Source organism: Anoplopoma fimbria, chromosome 6 (genome assembly GCF_027596085.1).
Source record: "Anoplopoma fimbria isolate UVic2021 breed Golden Eagle Sablefish chromosome 6, Afim_UVic_2022, whole genome shotgun sequence".
Classification (NCBI taxonomy): domain Eukaryota; kingdom Metazoa; phylum Chordata; class Actinopteri; order Perciformes; family Anoplopomatidae; genus Anoplopoma; species Anoplopoma fimbria.
The window spans coordinates 11,499,696-11,512,894 of NC_072454.1; the positions used below are offsets into that span (position 1 = coordinate 11,499,696).

Consider the following 13,199-nt stretch of genomic DNA (forward strand, 5'->3'; position numbering starts at 1 on the left):
TGAACCAATTTACTCCAATCAATGTGTTTTTTTGGTCGACTGCATTTTGATATTGAATTCATCCTGACTGAATCTTCTTCAGTCAGGATGAATTGGCGAATAGTATTGGTGTAAACAAATCACAGCTATTGTTTTTTTTATTATTATTTTAAGCTAGACTGTGCAGCCTGATTTCACTTTTTAAATATTTCATGTAATAAATTATTCAAATGTATGATCAAACAGAGCTGCGAGCCTTGTGCCATGTTCTGTTTAAAATGTATATTGGACAGCAAGAGCTTGTCTCACTGCCACCACTGCTTGTCAGACATCTGAGTTTAAGAAACTAATGGTGTAATGCAGCCTGGTCAGCTTATCCCTCCCCCTCTCTCCTTCTCACATGCAAAGGTTTGATTCCCATGTGCACCTCGTCTGTTGTCATGTCTCCTGTTAATTGCCCATATTTGTAAGATATTCCCATTAGCAGCTTCAAGTATAGCTCCATCCCCATAGTCCATATAACCTAAGCACACGCTTCAAAAATAGCTTTTCTTCCATGGCAGTCACAGCACTTAACACCCAGTGAACTCCACACCTCACATCCTATACTGTACCATTTAAACTGATCTGAAATCACTGCAGGTTTACTGGGTAACTGAACATATTACATACAGAAAGGGTGTCTGCATTTATTCATTGACTTATCAGTCTTGGCTGAAACCAACGCCAACTTGGTGTCGCTTTGGATAAAAGCGTCTGCTAAATGACTGTAATGTAATGTAATGTAATGTGCCACATTACATCTACAATATTTTCTCTTTGTAGCTTAACAGTAAAAAAACATCATGAACTACTATAAGTTATTAAAATGAAGGTAATGGTAAATATTAAAAGGTTAGAATCAAGATGAATTGCCTCATTGTATTAATCACTTTGTCATGATTGCTAATATCAGTCAAATTACCAAAAAAGCCTATTTAGGCCATCTCAAATGACAGGTTTGATTTATAATCTTCCTTATCTGTTTACTGTTCGAAAAGCATGAAAGATGACAATCAACTACAAATAAGGAGCAACATAACAAAACAAAAGGAGCATCCTGCTGTGTTGCACATGGGAGAAACGTGGATATGCTAGCTGGAGCACTCTGATAGAAACAGGGATTTTGTGGCATGTTAACACCTTATCCAGGTTACTGATCATTCTCTTCCATGTGTGCAGATGCGTCATCAACTTAAGTTATGTAGTAGTTAGTCACTAAAAAAACAAATATGATGAGGGTTCAAAATACCAGAAAGCCTCATTTGAGAAACTTCCTGTATCAGTGGTTGCTTTCCTTCTTCGTATTATGAGCACAAGAAGATAAAAGACTCTCACAACATCTTTTGAATATTTTGTCAATGCTGCTGTACAAAAAGCATTACACCTTAAACAGCCAATTAACCCCTCTGAATATGCTTTATTACTTTTTCATAAGTTGGATGGCCTCCCGCTGGCCTCAGAAATGATATTAATGTTGACTAATGAGTAAATTGAAACGGCCCTGGTAAAAAGTGTGAAGTAACAAACTCCTATGATTAACATTAAACGGATACCTCGTGTATACGACACTTAATCATTAATATCACACCAGTGACAGCAGTAAATTATTAGCTTGTGTGGAACAGTGTTCTCTAATCCGCAAAACTAGTTCACATGTATTCATTAATGATGGAAAATAGATTTACTTAAAAACACAGAGACACAAGGGTGACTTTATTTTCCCTGACTCCCCAGACACATCACCATCCTTAGTCCTGTACTCACGTCTCTGTCCAGAATGCGCCCGGTACTGTTGAGGTAGAGCCTCTGTCGTGTTGGTTCCAGTATCACCCAGTAGTCATAGTTGTCCAGCAACATCAGTGAGATGGTCCTGCCTGGGTCCTGGGCGCGGCCATTTATCTGCATGTTTTCCACCAAAACCGTACCTGTGAAGGCAGAGTAGTCTTAAGTTAATAAACGGCCCTCTTGTTTATGGACATTCATCACCATTGCTATATTCTAACAGTTGGTATTAAACAAGGTTGCTGTTGGAAAATAAATGAAACAATCAATATGTTTTCAAAAAACAAAGTTAGGCATTGACAAAATGTATTGATAAAAAGAATACTGAAAAGCAAATGCACTAGATGATGAAGGTCATGATGAAGGTTTTTTTTAATATCTTAAACGGTAGAAGAGTTTTTTTCTGTGGTGTACGTTTTTTATCCAACATGACTATTTAAATGTACCTCTGCATTGACCACTCAACAGCCCTAAATGAAAAGAGGAAATAATGCCTCAGATATCTGAAGACTATTCTATATCTTATGCAGGCAAATCTCTATAAGTATCATCCTTTAAGGCAGCAACACTTTCTGGTTTATATTCCACAGCTTTCAATCAGTGACTGATTAAACTTTGCCTCAGCAGCCCTCTGCGATAACCCTCCAAAAGCCTGTTTAATCTGACGATTGTTTTATTCATTAGTGGGCAAATTAGTTGATTTATGAAATAACTGGTGGTTCATTAAAAAAAGAAAAAGCCTGGAGGAGCAGTGATCAAGTGTTTCAATTGAGATCAGTCGAGCACAAAGGAATTCAAATCCATACTTAAGTAAAATAACACCTTGCTGAAAGAGTGAAAGGGAAGAACTCTCATTACAAAACTACTGTTTCAGAAGTTTCAGTAAAAGTAATTAGAAAGTGAACTGAATACTTCAAATATCTAAAAAGAAAACTAACATATGTATTAAAATAGTGTTAAGTCAAAATATATTATACAAATAATGTAGGAGATCTAAGTGAAAACATTATACAAAACTCCTACCAGTGCTTTCATGCCAAAATGAAGGATGTTTCAATTAATTCAAAACAACATAATAAGCAATTCAGTAACCACGCACAGAGTAACACGTTTTTCTAAACACAAGTATATTTCGATAACAAGTATTCATTTACACATGCTGTAGGTAAATGCACCATGTCATGCAAATATACTAGTAACAGAATGTTAATTTAAATTTCACTGTCTAATTAAATATAGGGTGACAGCCATTTGGAGTTATAGCACCATGACAGCCTGAACCATGTGAGCAAAAGCACCGCTTCCAAGAATTCCTGTAAAAACACAAGTTATCCCGAGTTGTTATTCTTTTTTCTCTTTTCTGAATTACCTTAATTCATCCCCTTTTATATATATATATATATATATATATATATATATATATATATATATATATGCCCTGTGATAGGCTGTCGCCCATTGACAGCTGGGATCGGCTCCAGCACCCCCGCGACCCTTAACTGGATAAGCGGTTATGGAAGATGGATGGATGGATATATATATATATATATAAATATATATATAAATGTTGAAATACTGTGGAGAGTAAAAGTACCTGACATGCCAGCTGTAAAACTTAAGAGGGTGGCGGTGTTTTAATGTGTTTTTTAATTACTGCCCATAACATCTTGAATTTCATCCTTTCATAAAGCAGGTTCATCCATTTTGCAGAGTCACTCAGACTCTCTGGAAGGAGCACAGATGGAAGTGTGATGGAAGCTTTTGCCTTGTAATTATAATCCCCGCTCCTGCATTTTTATGCTGCTATTAATGAGTGCGCTCCCCGTTTGCAGCAGTCAGGGTTTGACGCATTTGTGTGTTGTAATCACAAAGCCCTGTAATTATCTGTCTTACTAGTGCTAAACTCTGTCTGAAAAATGGATCTCCTAAGAATTTAATTTAAAAACAAAAGACCCCCCTGTTGCTTGTTCATTAATCTAAAACACAGCTTTTCATAGCTTCTTTTGACTGGTGAGCTACATCTTTTTAAAACTCTAGGGTCGTAAATACCGCTAATACTATTACAAGGAAGGGCAGAGAGAGCCTTCTTTCTTTCTCGAGTTATTGAACTTCATTATTTTTTTCGGTGACAGTCAATACTTTTACTGTTCTTGGCCTTTCCTCTCTCAATCTCACACAGCAAAGTTGTTATCCTCATCAGTCAATAGGATGCAAAAGTGTTTCAGACCTTAATTAACAAGTGCTGCCCTGAGTTCCACCGTGCTGAATATGTGCTTCATTTCTAAATGAATAAAATGTCTCTCTCTTCAGCAGCATGTGATTCAGTCAGGCTCATCTCCGGTCAGGGTGCCTCTGATCCGGCCTTCACAGTGGATGAATCCCACAGAGACAACACAGAGGGCTTACTTTTATCCCAAATATCAATAAAGTTGGCATCTGTAGATGATGGCACCAGATAAGTGTGGGGACGTGTTTCTGCTAGGGCTCCAGGTTCAGTATGAGAAAAAGAAATTGTTGCATTAAGTTGTATTGGTTTTAGCATGAAGTCCTGTTTGGAATTTGATTTAAATTTCATTAATTCATAAAAGGTTGAGGGAGCCACAAGGAAGCAAACCAAAAGAAATAAAGGAGCACCTTGTTAGCCAAATGGTTACAGCGATCGTCATATACAAAGTCCGGGTTCGATTCTGACTATGATCTTCAATGCATGTCATACCCCTCTTTCTCTCCCCTCGTTTCCAATTTACACTCTATGCTGTCATCTGTCTCATAAAGTAAAAAATAAATAAGTTGGTATGATAGTTATAACAAGCAGTTAACTCATAACTAGATAAGTAAAGGGCAATAAGACAATTGTTTCTAAGGGCAAGGAACAGTTAGTGAAACTATTTATTTTTCAGCATTTAATCATTCCTTCAAAATAACGTAGATGAACACACGTATAGTTGGTATGTGATAATAGCTGTAATTATTGTACACATATAGCTCTATTCTGAAAGCTGCAGGATATAAATTAACAACAATTTCAGTAAGGCTATCCTTAACAGGTGTTTAATGGTTCTCTTGACACTGACTGTTCTCATTGTCTTTTTTTTAATGCACCATTTGAAACTCTGCTGCAAAGACTTGCACTTGTTCCAAGTGAATGTTGTACCCATCTCAAAAGTATGCATCTACTGCTGGCACATCTGAATGAGAACCCTGTCTGAAATGTTAGTCTGGTTTTTAAAGCTTATAAAAGAGCTGTAACTGCCTTCCTGAAGACAAGAAATTAGTTATTATAGAACAATAAGAGAAATCATTTTCCAGTTTTCTTAAACTTTATGCAATGTTTGATACAGCTGATATAGTTTAGCAGACTTAGCAAGCAATGGGTGGCCATTACCGACACAGCGCTTTACTGTTCTTCAACTCTCCAGGTAAATCTTTTAGTGTAGGTCTGAGGGCTGTGTAAGTAATTTCAGAGGGGACCCTTAAATCTTCATGCCGTGTTTTCAAACACTCTCTTCAACATCTTATTCACACTCATAATATCTATTAAGTGAATTCCTCCCCATAACAAGCCTGGTGACTTTTTTTTTGTAATGTTCCATTTGGATTCTTGTAATTCCCCTTCTTCTGGATATGGTAAAAAGTGTCTTTCTGGCACTAAAATGAGAGCATATTATCCCTATCCTGGCATCACTTCACTGGCTACTTAACTTTAGAAGTGATTTTAACATCTTACAGATTACTTTTAAAGCACGGGTGGGACTTCATATGCGACAGCTTGCTGGCTGAGATCCTATGAAGTTCGTGTTTTGGATGTTCAAAAGTCTAAAATGAAATTAGATCATGCTTTGCAATTCAGGTACCTAGACTCTAGAATGAGACAAATTAGGAGCTCATGGCCTAGTTTCCTCATAATGAACAATCCTATAGTGTATAACATTTCTTCTAACAACCTTAATATTTTTAGGCATTTGATTAGACAACCCTTCAAAGCGAGTGCATCCACGGTCAGAGCTTACAACTTTTTGCATTGCATGCAAGCAAATAAAATACTTCTGTGTTCACTGGCTTTAACATTATAGGAGAAAACTTAAATTATAGATGTATATGGAAAATATTAAGGTTATCAAGGGATGAAAAGGCATGTAGATTCATTTTTTTTTCACTTTATCTGCTCCTTCTGGCACTTCATGCAGTGTGAATTGTTTTTCAAATGTATCCTTCTCCCTCCCCAGACGAAAAGTAAAACATATTGGGTGCATTACTCAATAAATATCAAAACATATCTAGTAGCCGACACCTTTCTCCATCACAGTCTTGTGCAGTCATGACTGTGGGGCCTCTGCAGGGCATTATTGCTGTCTGAGCAATGAAGCCTGACATGACAAAGAGGAGGAAGAGGAGGATGATCTACCTTCTATACATGAGACATTTCAAAACTGAACATGTCTATGCACTTATGATATGATGTGGAGTGGTCAATCAGCAATAACGGAGCAATTATGGAGACTGTGAAATTACATTTACAATGCAGGGTATTCGTTTCAGAAAACTCACGCAGAAGTGTTTAACTTTCTTACTCAGGCACAAACTCACAAAAACACACAGTATAAACATGAGCACCAGCTGTCAAGGAGCCCACTCTGCAGCATGAACTGCCAAGAATTAAATAAGTGCATTGCAGCCATCCCCAGATGAGGGGGGAGGGGGTGTAATATCGGTGCCATCTTAGCACTCCAAATGCTTAATTACTTTTGATATAATTTGACATGAAAAACATCTGCCTGTTTATGCATGTCTGCCAAAGTAAACTAGAGTCAGGAAGACAAAGAAAAAAAGCTGCAGCTGTTTTATTCAGTTAATAGGGATCCCAAATGGTGTTGCAGCCATCTCTTCCTCCGGGGAAACATGAAGATGAAGATGAATGATTTATAATTACTTTCCATATTGGATGAGTTGCATGTCATACGTACATGCATGCTAATCTTGTATCAGGCTTTGAGCATAATTTTGGCAATACCGGGCATAAAATGAACACCCTGCTATTCTTGAAAATTGGGTTAATTTCAGCCTGAGTGAAACTATGAACTTTTTCCCATCACTTTGGCAGACAGATAATTTGCCTCTGTGGATTGCACAAAACAGCACAAATACAAACATAATTTCCTGAATGCAAATTGATCATTGAAAATCACAACGGTACAATAAGCATATCGATGTCAAACCTACTGATGCAACTCTCTCCCTAATCTCAGTTTTAAACCACACACTCTCTTTGAGCAGACTATGCATTGTATACATATTAATACATTTAAGGCACATTACCACTTCACACATAAAAAATAGAAAGCCCTATACAACTGATATAATGTTTACATGTTTAACATCTTAGTTTAGCGTGTTAGCATGCCAATATTTGCTAATTAGCACTGAACATAAAAGGACAGATAAAGATGGGTCTGTCAGTAGGTTTGCAGGTATTTGGTCATAAACCAAATTGTTTGACCCGATGATGGTGCTGCATGAAAAGTCATGGGATCATAAATGTGATCAACTAACAACCTACAAAAGGTAATTTTTACAACAGCTGTTTTGATATATCACCGCAGGGTAAGCACAGGTGTAATTAATCACATAAATTATTGTGCGGTTACATTTAGGAAAAAATGGCTGCCTTCCATAGCGCCACATAACTAGCATGGCTATAAATGGCTGTTCAAAAATTGCATAGAGCACAATGGGTACAAAGAACTAGTTCTTAATTGTCAGACTCACACTGTATTCCAAAGATAGAAAGCAGTGTTGGAAGATGTTCTCCTACCAACACAACTTTGATTTATTCTGGGGATAACAAGATGACATAGTCAAGTCAAGTGCATCAAGTGAATGCAGAGTACAGCTCAATGTATTCACTAAAGGTATGACAGATATAAAATATTATGCAGATAAACCATTCAGTGTTGTAGGCTTTGAGAAAACTTAATCAGTTCCATCTGGTATCAGCAGCAAGTGCAGGAAGTCCATTGTGTCTTTGTAAGTTTTCTAGCTGTAACATTTTGTCAAGGCTTTTTATTCAATTAAAAATAGATATTTTGCTGTGTGGTAACAGATGTCACACTGCAGTCAAAACAAACTAATGCACAAACAAATGTGACACATTACTGTTTAAATAAGTCTTACCCACATGTGCCACATAGTCAGGATGATTTCATAACTGTTGTGTAATAATAATATTCCATTTGAATGTAAGCCAAAGAAGCGAACTGGTCCAGAAAATTAGATTTGACAGTGCAACTTGCATAAATTCATAATAATGAACGACTTTGTGTGGTAGGTCAGATTATGGTGTGGTGAGGATAATGGATGAAATACACTGAAATCTGTAAATCTAAACACTTTCTGTAGGATGATTATATGTGAATTACATAAGTATCAAGTGATGTCGAAGGCTTTCCTAGCCGATAAACATGGTTGCTTTGTTGCAGGAGATTATGTAGAGAAAGGAGAGATGGGCAACAGAGTCTTAATGATGATGCTGAAAAGTGCACTAAGCCATCAGCACTGTCTAAGTAGACAGGAATAAAATAGATGATAAAGCTGCTGTTGCTTTGTCTGCTGAAGAGCAACACGAGATGCATAGCCTATTTTCACATTTCTCTGCAAACTGTCCACTGTATTTGGGTAAGCTACTGTTTAGCCTGAATATATCAGAATAGATCCGAAAAATCTTAGAACAAGTAGCAACCAGGAAAGAAATAATATTATGAAAAACCCTAAGTTGTAGTGGCTAAATCATTAAAAAAGCCAACATGTTTCAACCACTGTAGGTCTTTGTCAGGGCATATTCATATCTAACCTTTAATTCCAAGAACATTTACTTTATAAAATAATAAGTTAAGACCAAGGAAAATATTAAATATAGTGAGCTACTGTAGGGAGGAGATTTAGGCTTCTAGTGCGTTTTAGGACTACAGCCATAAACGTCTGTGTGTCGTTTATGGAAAATGCAACGCTTTCAGTGGACTTTTGAATGCTTACTGTACAATCGTCACATTGTTGCCATGGGTGTTTTCCTACGAAGCCTGTGTAATGAGGGTGTCCCCTGTCTGTGCAATTGATATAAATCTTGGTGTGTTTTGTCATAATTTATTTTGCAATTATTTGTCAAACACTGAAGACAACTCTCCGCTCTCTACTCGGCAGGGATAAACCTCTCCGCTGAGATTGTGCACACACATCCCTAAAGTGTATGTGGGGGCGGGACAAAAGTTTCTCTATCGTCATACTGGTCGTAAGATGTATAGTACATGTATATCAAATCGCAACTTGTATATCAACACTATTTTATTATTTATCAAAGTCAATATTACATTACATTACATTACATTACAGTCATTTAGCAGACGCTTTTTTTTCAACATAGGTATTCAAGAGAACTACTAGTTACCAGAAGTCATAAGTGCATCTCCTTTCTTAAACAAGCATCTTAAAGCATAAACCAGAGCAAAAGTATAGTGCAGAGGCAGATTACTGCGAATACAATAAGTGCAACGAACTGATACGAATACAATAAGTGCAACAACTAATACGAATGCAATACGTGCTACGAGGAAGGCTCAGGGTAGTACTTCTTAGGAAGGCTCAGGGTAGTACTTCTACTAAAGTTGCTGGCTGGACTAAAAATTAGTAGTCAGCTGTTTGGCCCGCAGCCAGCAGCAAGTGCTTATGGAACACTGTGATTGTTGGGAAGCATTGTACCACCAGAAGAATTCACAAATCTAAGCCTTGAGCTAGCAATTCATATTGGGATTTTTGTTGGCTGGAACAATCCATAAACTAATTAAAATGTCATGCTAAAAAAGCAGACTGCTGTCTTGTACATTTCCTGAAAACTGTAGCACAAGAAGGTCACATTTTCAGACTTTTGGAAGGGATGTAAAGCATTAGCATATGTCCTTGTGCAGGTCGCTGACATCACATGCATTACAGTGTAGATGTCAGTGGATTGTACATCATGGATTTTACATTTGGCATTATCCAGGGTTACTAACAGTGAGTATGCCAGGCACAGCAAGACCATCATCTAAACTCTAGAAGCCCATTAAACAGGTCGAAAGCTTTAAACAAGAACCTTGCAGACAGAGCAGTCATTACCCTGAGTAACATGAAGGGGTGTGTGAGAAAAGCCCTGACGAAAAGAGAATAGACTGTTTGGATCCATGACTAAAGTCCTATCGATGCTTTAATACCAGAAAGCTTTGCGTCTGTCTCCACTGCTTCGGTAGTCTTCGATCACATGAACACGTTTTAAGCACATAAATAGTAAAGCACGTCTTTAATAGCAGCGTTAAAGAGGGAGGGAGCGCAACTGCTTTGAATAACATTGTGGTTGATCAGGAAAAGCAGATTCACATGACTGGTTATGTCCGTTCAGATGTGCTATTTTACATAACGAGTAACGGCCAGCTGCAGACATAGTATTAATAACATTTGGATATGATCTAAGTTTAAAATGTGCACCACAGTAGTCATAATGTGAAAATGGACAAGATTTGAGTCAAATATTCTTAACCAGTAAAGGTGTGTGAAAATCCAAAAAATTGAGGCATGGAATAAACCACCGCAGCAGGACGCTGAAGTGTCTGTAACAGACTCAGTTAGTATCTGAAGCTGTCCCAAGCTCAGATTTCAAATCAAAGCTTCTCATGTGTGATGTCATTCTGATGTACGGCCTGGAGATAATGAATGGGATACTGACTGTGTGAATGTTAGCCTGACAAATGTTCAGGGTATCGGAACTGACTCTCATCCAGTAGCTTCCACTGGCATCATTTTTAAGCGGTTCTCTATGCAACTGTACATTGGAATGACATCAGAGGGGCAAACTCATCTCTCTTATTTCTAGCTTTGGGAGCGAGTGATGAATATCCACCCATACACCCCAAACTGTTATTCATTTTTAGATTCTGACAGCTAGATTTTACCCAGGGAGTGTTTCCAGGCACGTTTAACGACGTGTATCCATATTTTCCATTTGCAATTCAAAGATTTATAATCCAAAAATGTACACATTCTTCCTAAAAAAACATTTCACTCCCTATAACGAATAGACTACATGAAAGATTGAGTTGTCCCATGTGAACAAAAATAGCTATGCGTGACACATTTTGCAAGAGCTCCAGTGTAGTACACTATGCAACAACCACATTTAAAACTAAGAATGGGGTTTGCTTCTCCACATGACTGAAAACTTTGCAGTCGCTTGGTACTTTTTCCATTGTCTCTACTCGATGCTAAACCCGAGCTGAGTGAAAACATTCTGATAATGTTAAAGTCCCACCACAGTCTCTGTTAGTCAGACAAACTCCAGCCAGTGCAAGCTCATTAAAAATAAAACTGCATTCAGTCACAAGTAACACATTTACTGTCAACTGTCTGCAAAAAATAAGTTCATAAACATGTGACTGAGAAACAAGGTTTCTTTAATTGGGATATGGTATTAAGAGAAACCTGGTACATGCTGCTAGATTTCTGATTTCTTGGCCATTAGCCGCGTTCTGCGTGAAGAAAGAAAACTGCTCTGACACTACAAAGTATATCCTCCCACTGAGCTGTGTGACTCCAAATACTTTTAAATCACATTGAGCTGAGGTGTCACATACAGTATCACCACTGCACTTGAAGTAGTGCAGCCTTCATTCAAAAATATGGAAAAGCACCATGGGGGAGGAATCTCATTACTGACCAGACATGGGTTTTATACTAACCAGGTTACTGCAGTGTATGTAAACTCCAATTTGCTGCTTTAACGTGATTTCTCTGAACGGGCTGGCCTCAGTGTGCATGTAAAGAAAACAGAAGGCATCACTTCATTCGCCAGCCTGCCTTTCAATTTCCCTGTTGTCTTTGACTCATATTTCATCCCATTTCGCCTCATTTGTCACTAACTGAGCAGACTATGATTATGATTACCTTCCATGCCAAACTGACTGCTGAGTGATCAAGCAAGCCGGCACAAGAGTGGCTCAGCCTTGGCATATACTGTAGCTGTGTGGTAATAAGCACCTTAATGTCTCAGTCATATCTAGAATTATCCGCTCAGAAGAGTGCAGATCTCCGCAGGTGTGTCTGCAACAACCAGTGTTGTGACTGAAGTGTTTCAGACGTGACTTTTACTCGCACATTTCACAAACAAATACCCCCTGGCTTTAATCTACGCCGATATCTGCAAAGGCTCTCTGATAGGGCGCACGGTCCAGAAGAGCAGCCGCAGAGCAGCAGCAGAACAGCTCAGCAGATGAGCAGTGTCGTAGCAGTCAGCAGTGTGTGTGCAAACTGGTAGCTCTGTTAGCCAATAGCAAAATAAAATAAAAATAGCAGGGGCCACAGGTAGAGTAGCTCCAAATCCATCTTGAAGATGTCAAATGAAACTTTGAACTGCCGGTGCTGCCAGATGAAAAGCCAGGGGATCCGCATTATTCCTCTTGGGACTACAGATGCTTGAACAAAATGCCATGGCAATCCATCCAATGGTTGTTAAAATATCTCAGTTTAGAAAGTGGTGAACCGAACAGACTTTGTCATCCCCAAAGCCAACAGCACGTCAACAGCAGTCAGCAAACTCCTACAGCCATTCCACATTAACCTAAAAGGTCAAGTAGGCAAGGCAGTACTTGTTGATGTGTTCCCCCCCCGAGGAAAAATTGATAAACGGAGACAGCTGTTACTCAAGAGGCAGAGCGGCTTGTTGGGTAAAAGCAGGGTTAGTGGGTTAATCCTTGAATAGATCAAGAAACCCCAAATTGCTCCCAATGTCAATAGATGAATCAGAAGCAAACTGTAAAGCACTTCGTTCTACAAAGAAAATAAATGTTAGTGCAGGCAATTTGCTACCACCATTTTACAACCATTATGATTGGAAGAGACCCATGGTTAAATCTCCACGGCAACATGTCTATTGTTGAACAGCACGGATTTAATTTGCAGTGAAATTAGATCCAAACATGAAATATGAATGACCAATAATTCTAATGTCTGTTCAGCCTAATGTGAGGATTAAACTAATCCACGATCTCATTACAATATGCTGGGAATTAATTAGAGAATGCTCCACATTTTATTAACAGAGGAATTCAAATTACCAGTGGACCGTACACAAATAAATCCAACTAAACAGAGAGTTGTCCAATGTTTCACTTTAAAAAGTGACGCAAATAGTTCCAATTCTTTCTATTTTAAAGACAAGTATTTTAAAGACAATAGCACGCACTTAAACGAATGTACGGTGTATCTGCTCCCCTACAATGGAAAGTCAATAAATACCTTCCTTCAATACCGAAGACACAAAAAACTACTAGGGGCCGTCACAGAGCAAAAACATATTTGGTCTTGTCGAGTGTGCGACT

The 13,199-nt window shown here is 38.2% G+C and overlaps 1 protein-coding gene across 1 annotated transcript in view; it reads right to left on the reverse strand.

Moving 5' to 3' along the window:
• LOC129092135 (protocadherin-15-like) overlaps window positions 1-13,199 on the reverse strand; it is a 130,135-nt gene that overhangs the window by 96,058 nt on the left and 20,878 nt on the right. Inside the window, exon 3 of the mRNA XM_054599942.1 lies at window positions 1,786-1,946. Coding sequence (XP_054455917.1) covers window positions 1,786-1,946 — 161 coding nt within the window. The remainder of the gene's footprint in view (window positions 1-1,785; window positions 1,947-13,199) is intronic.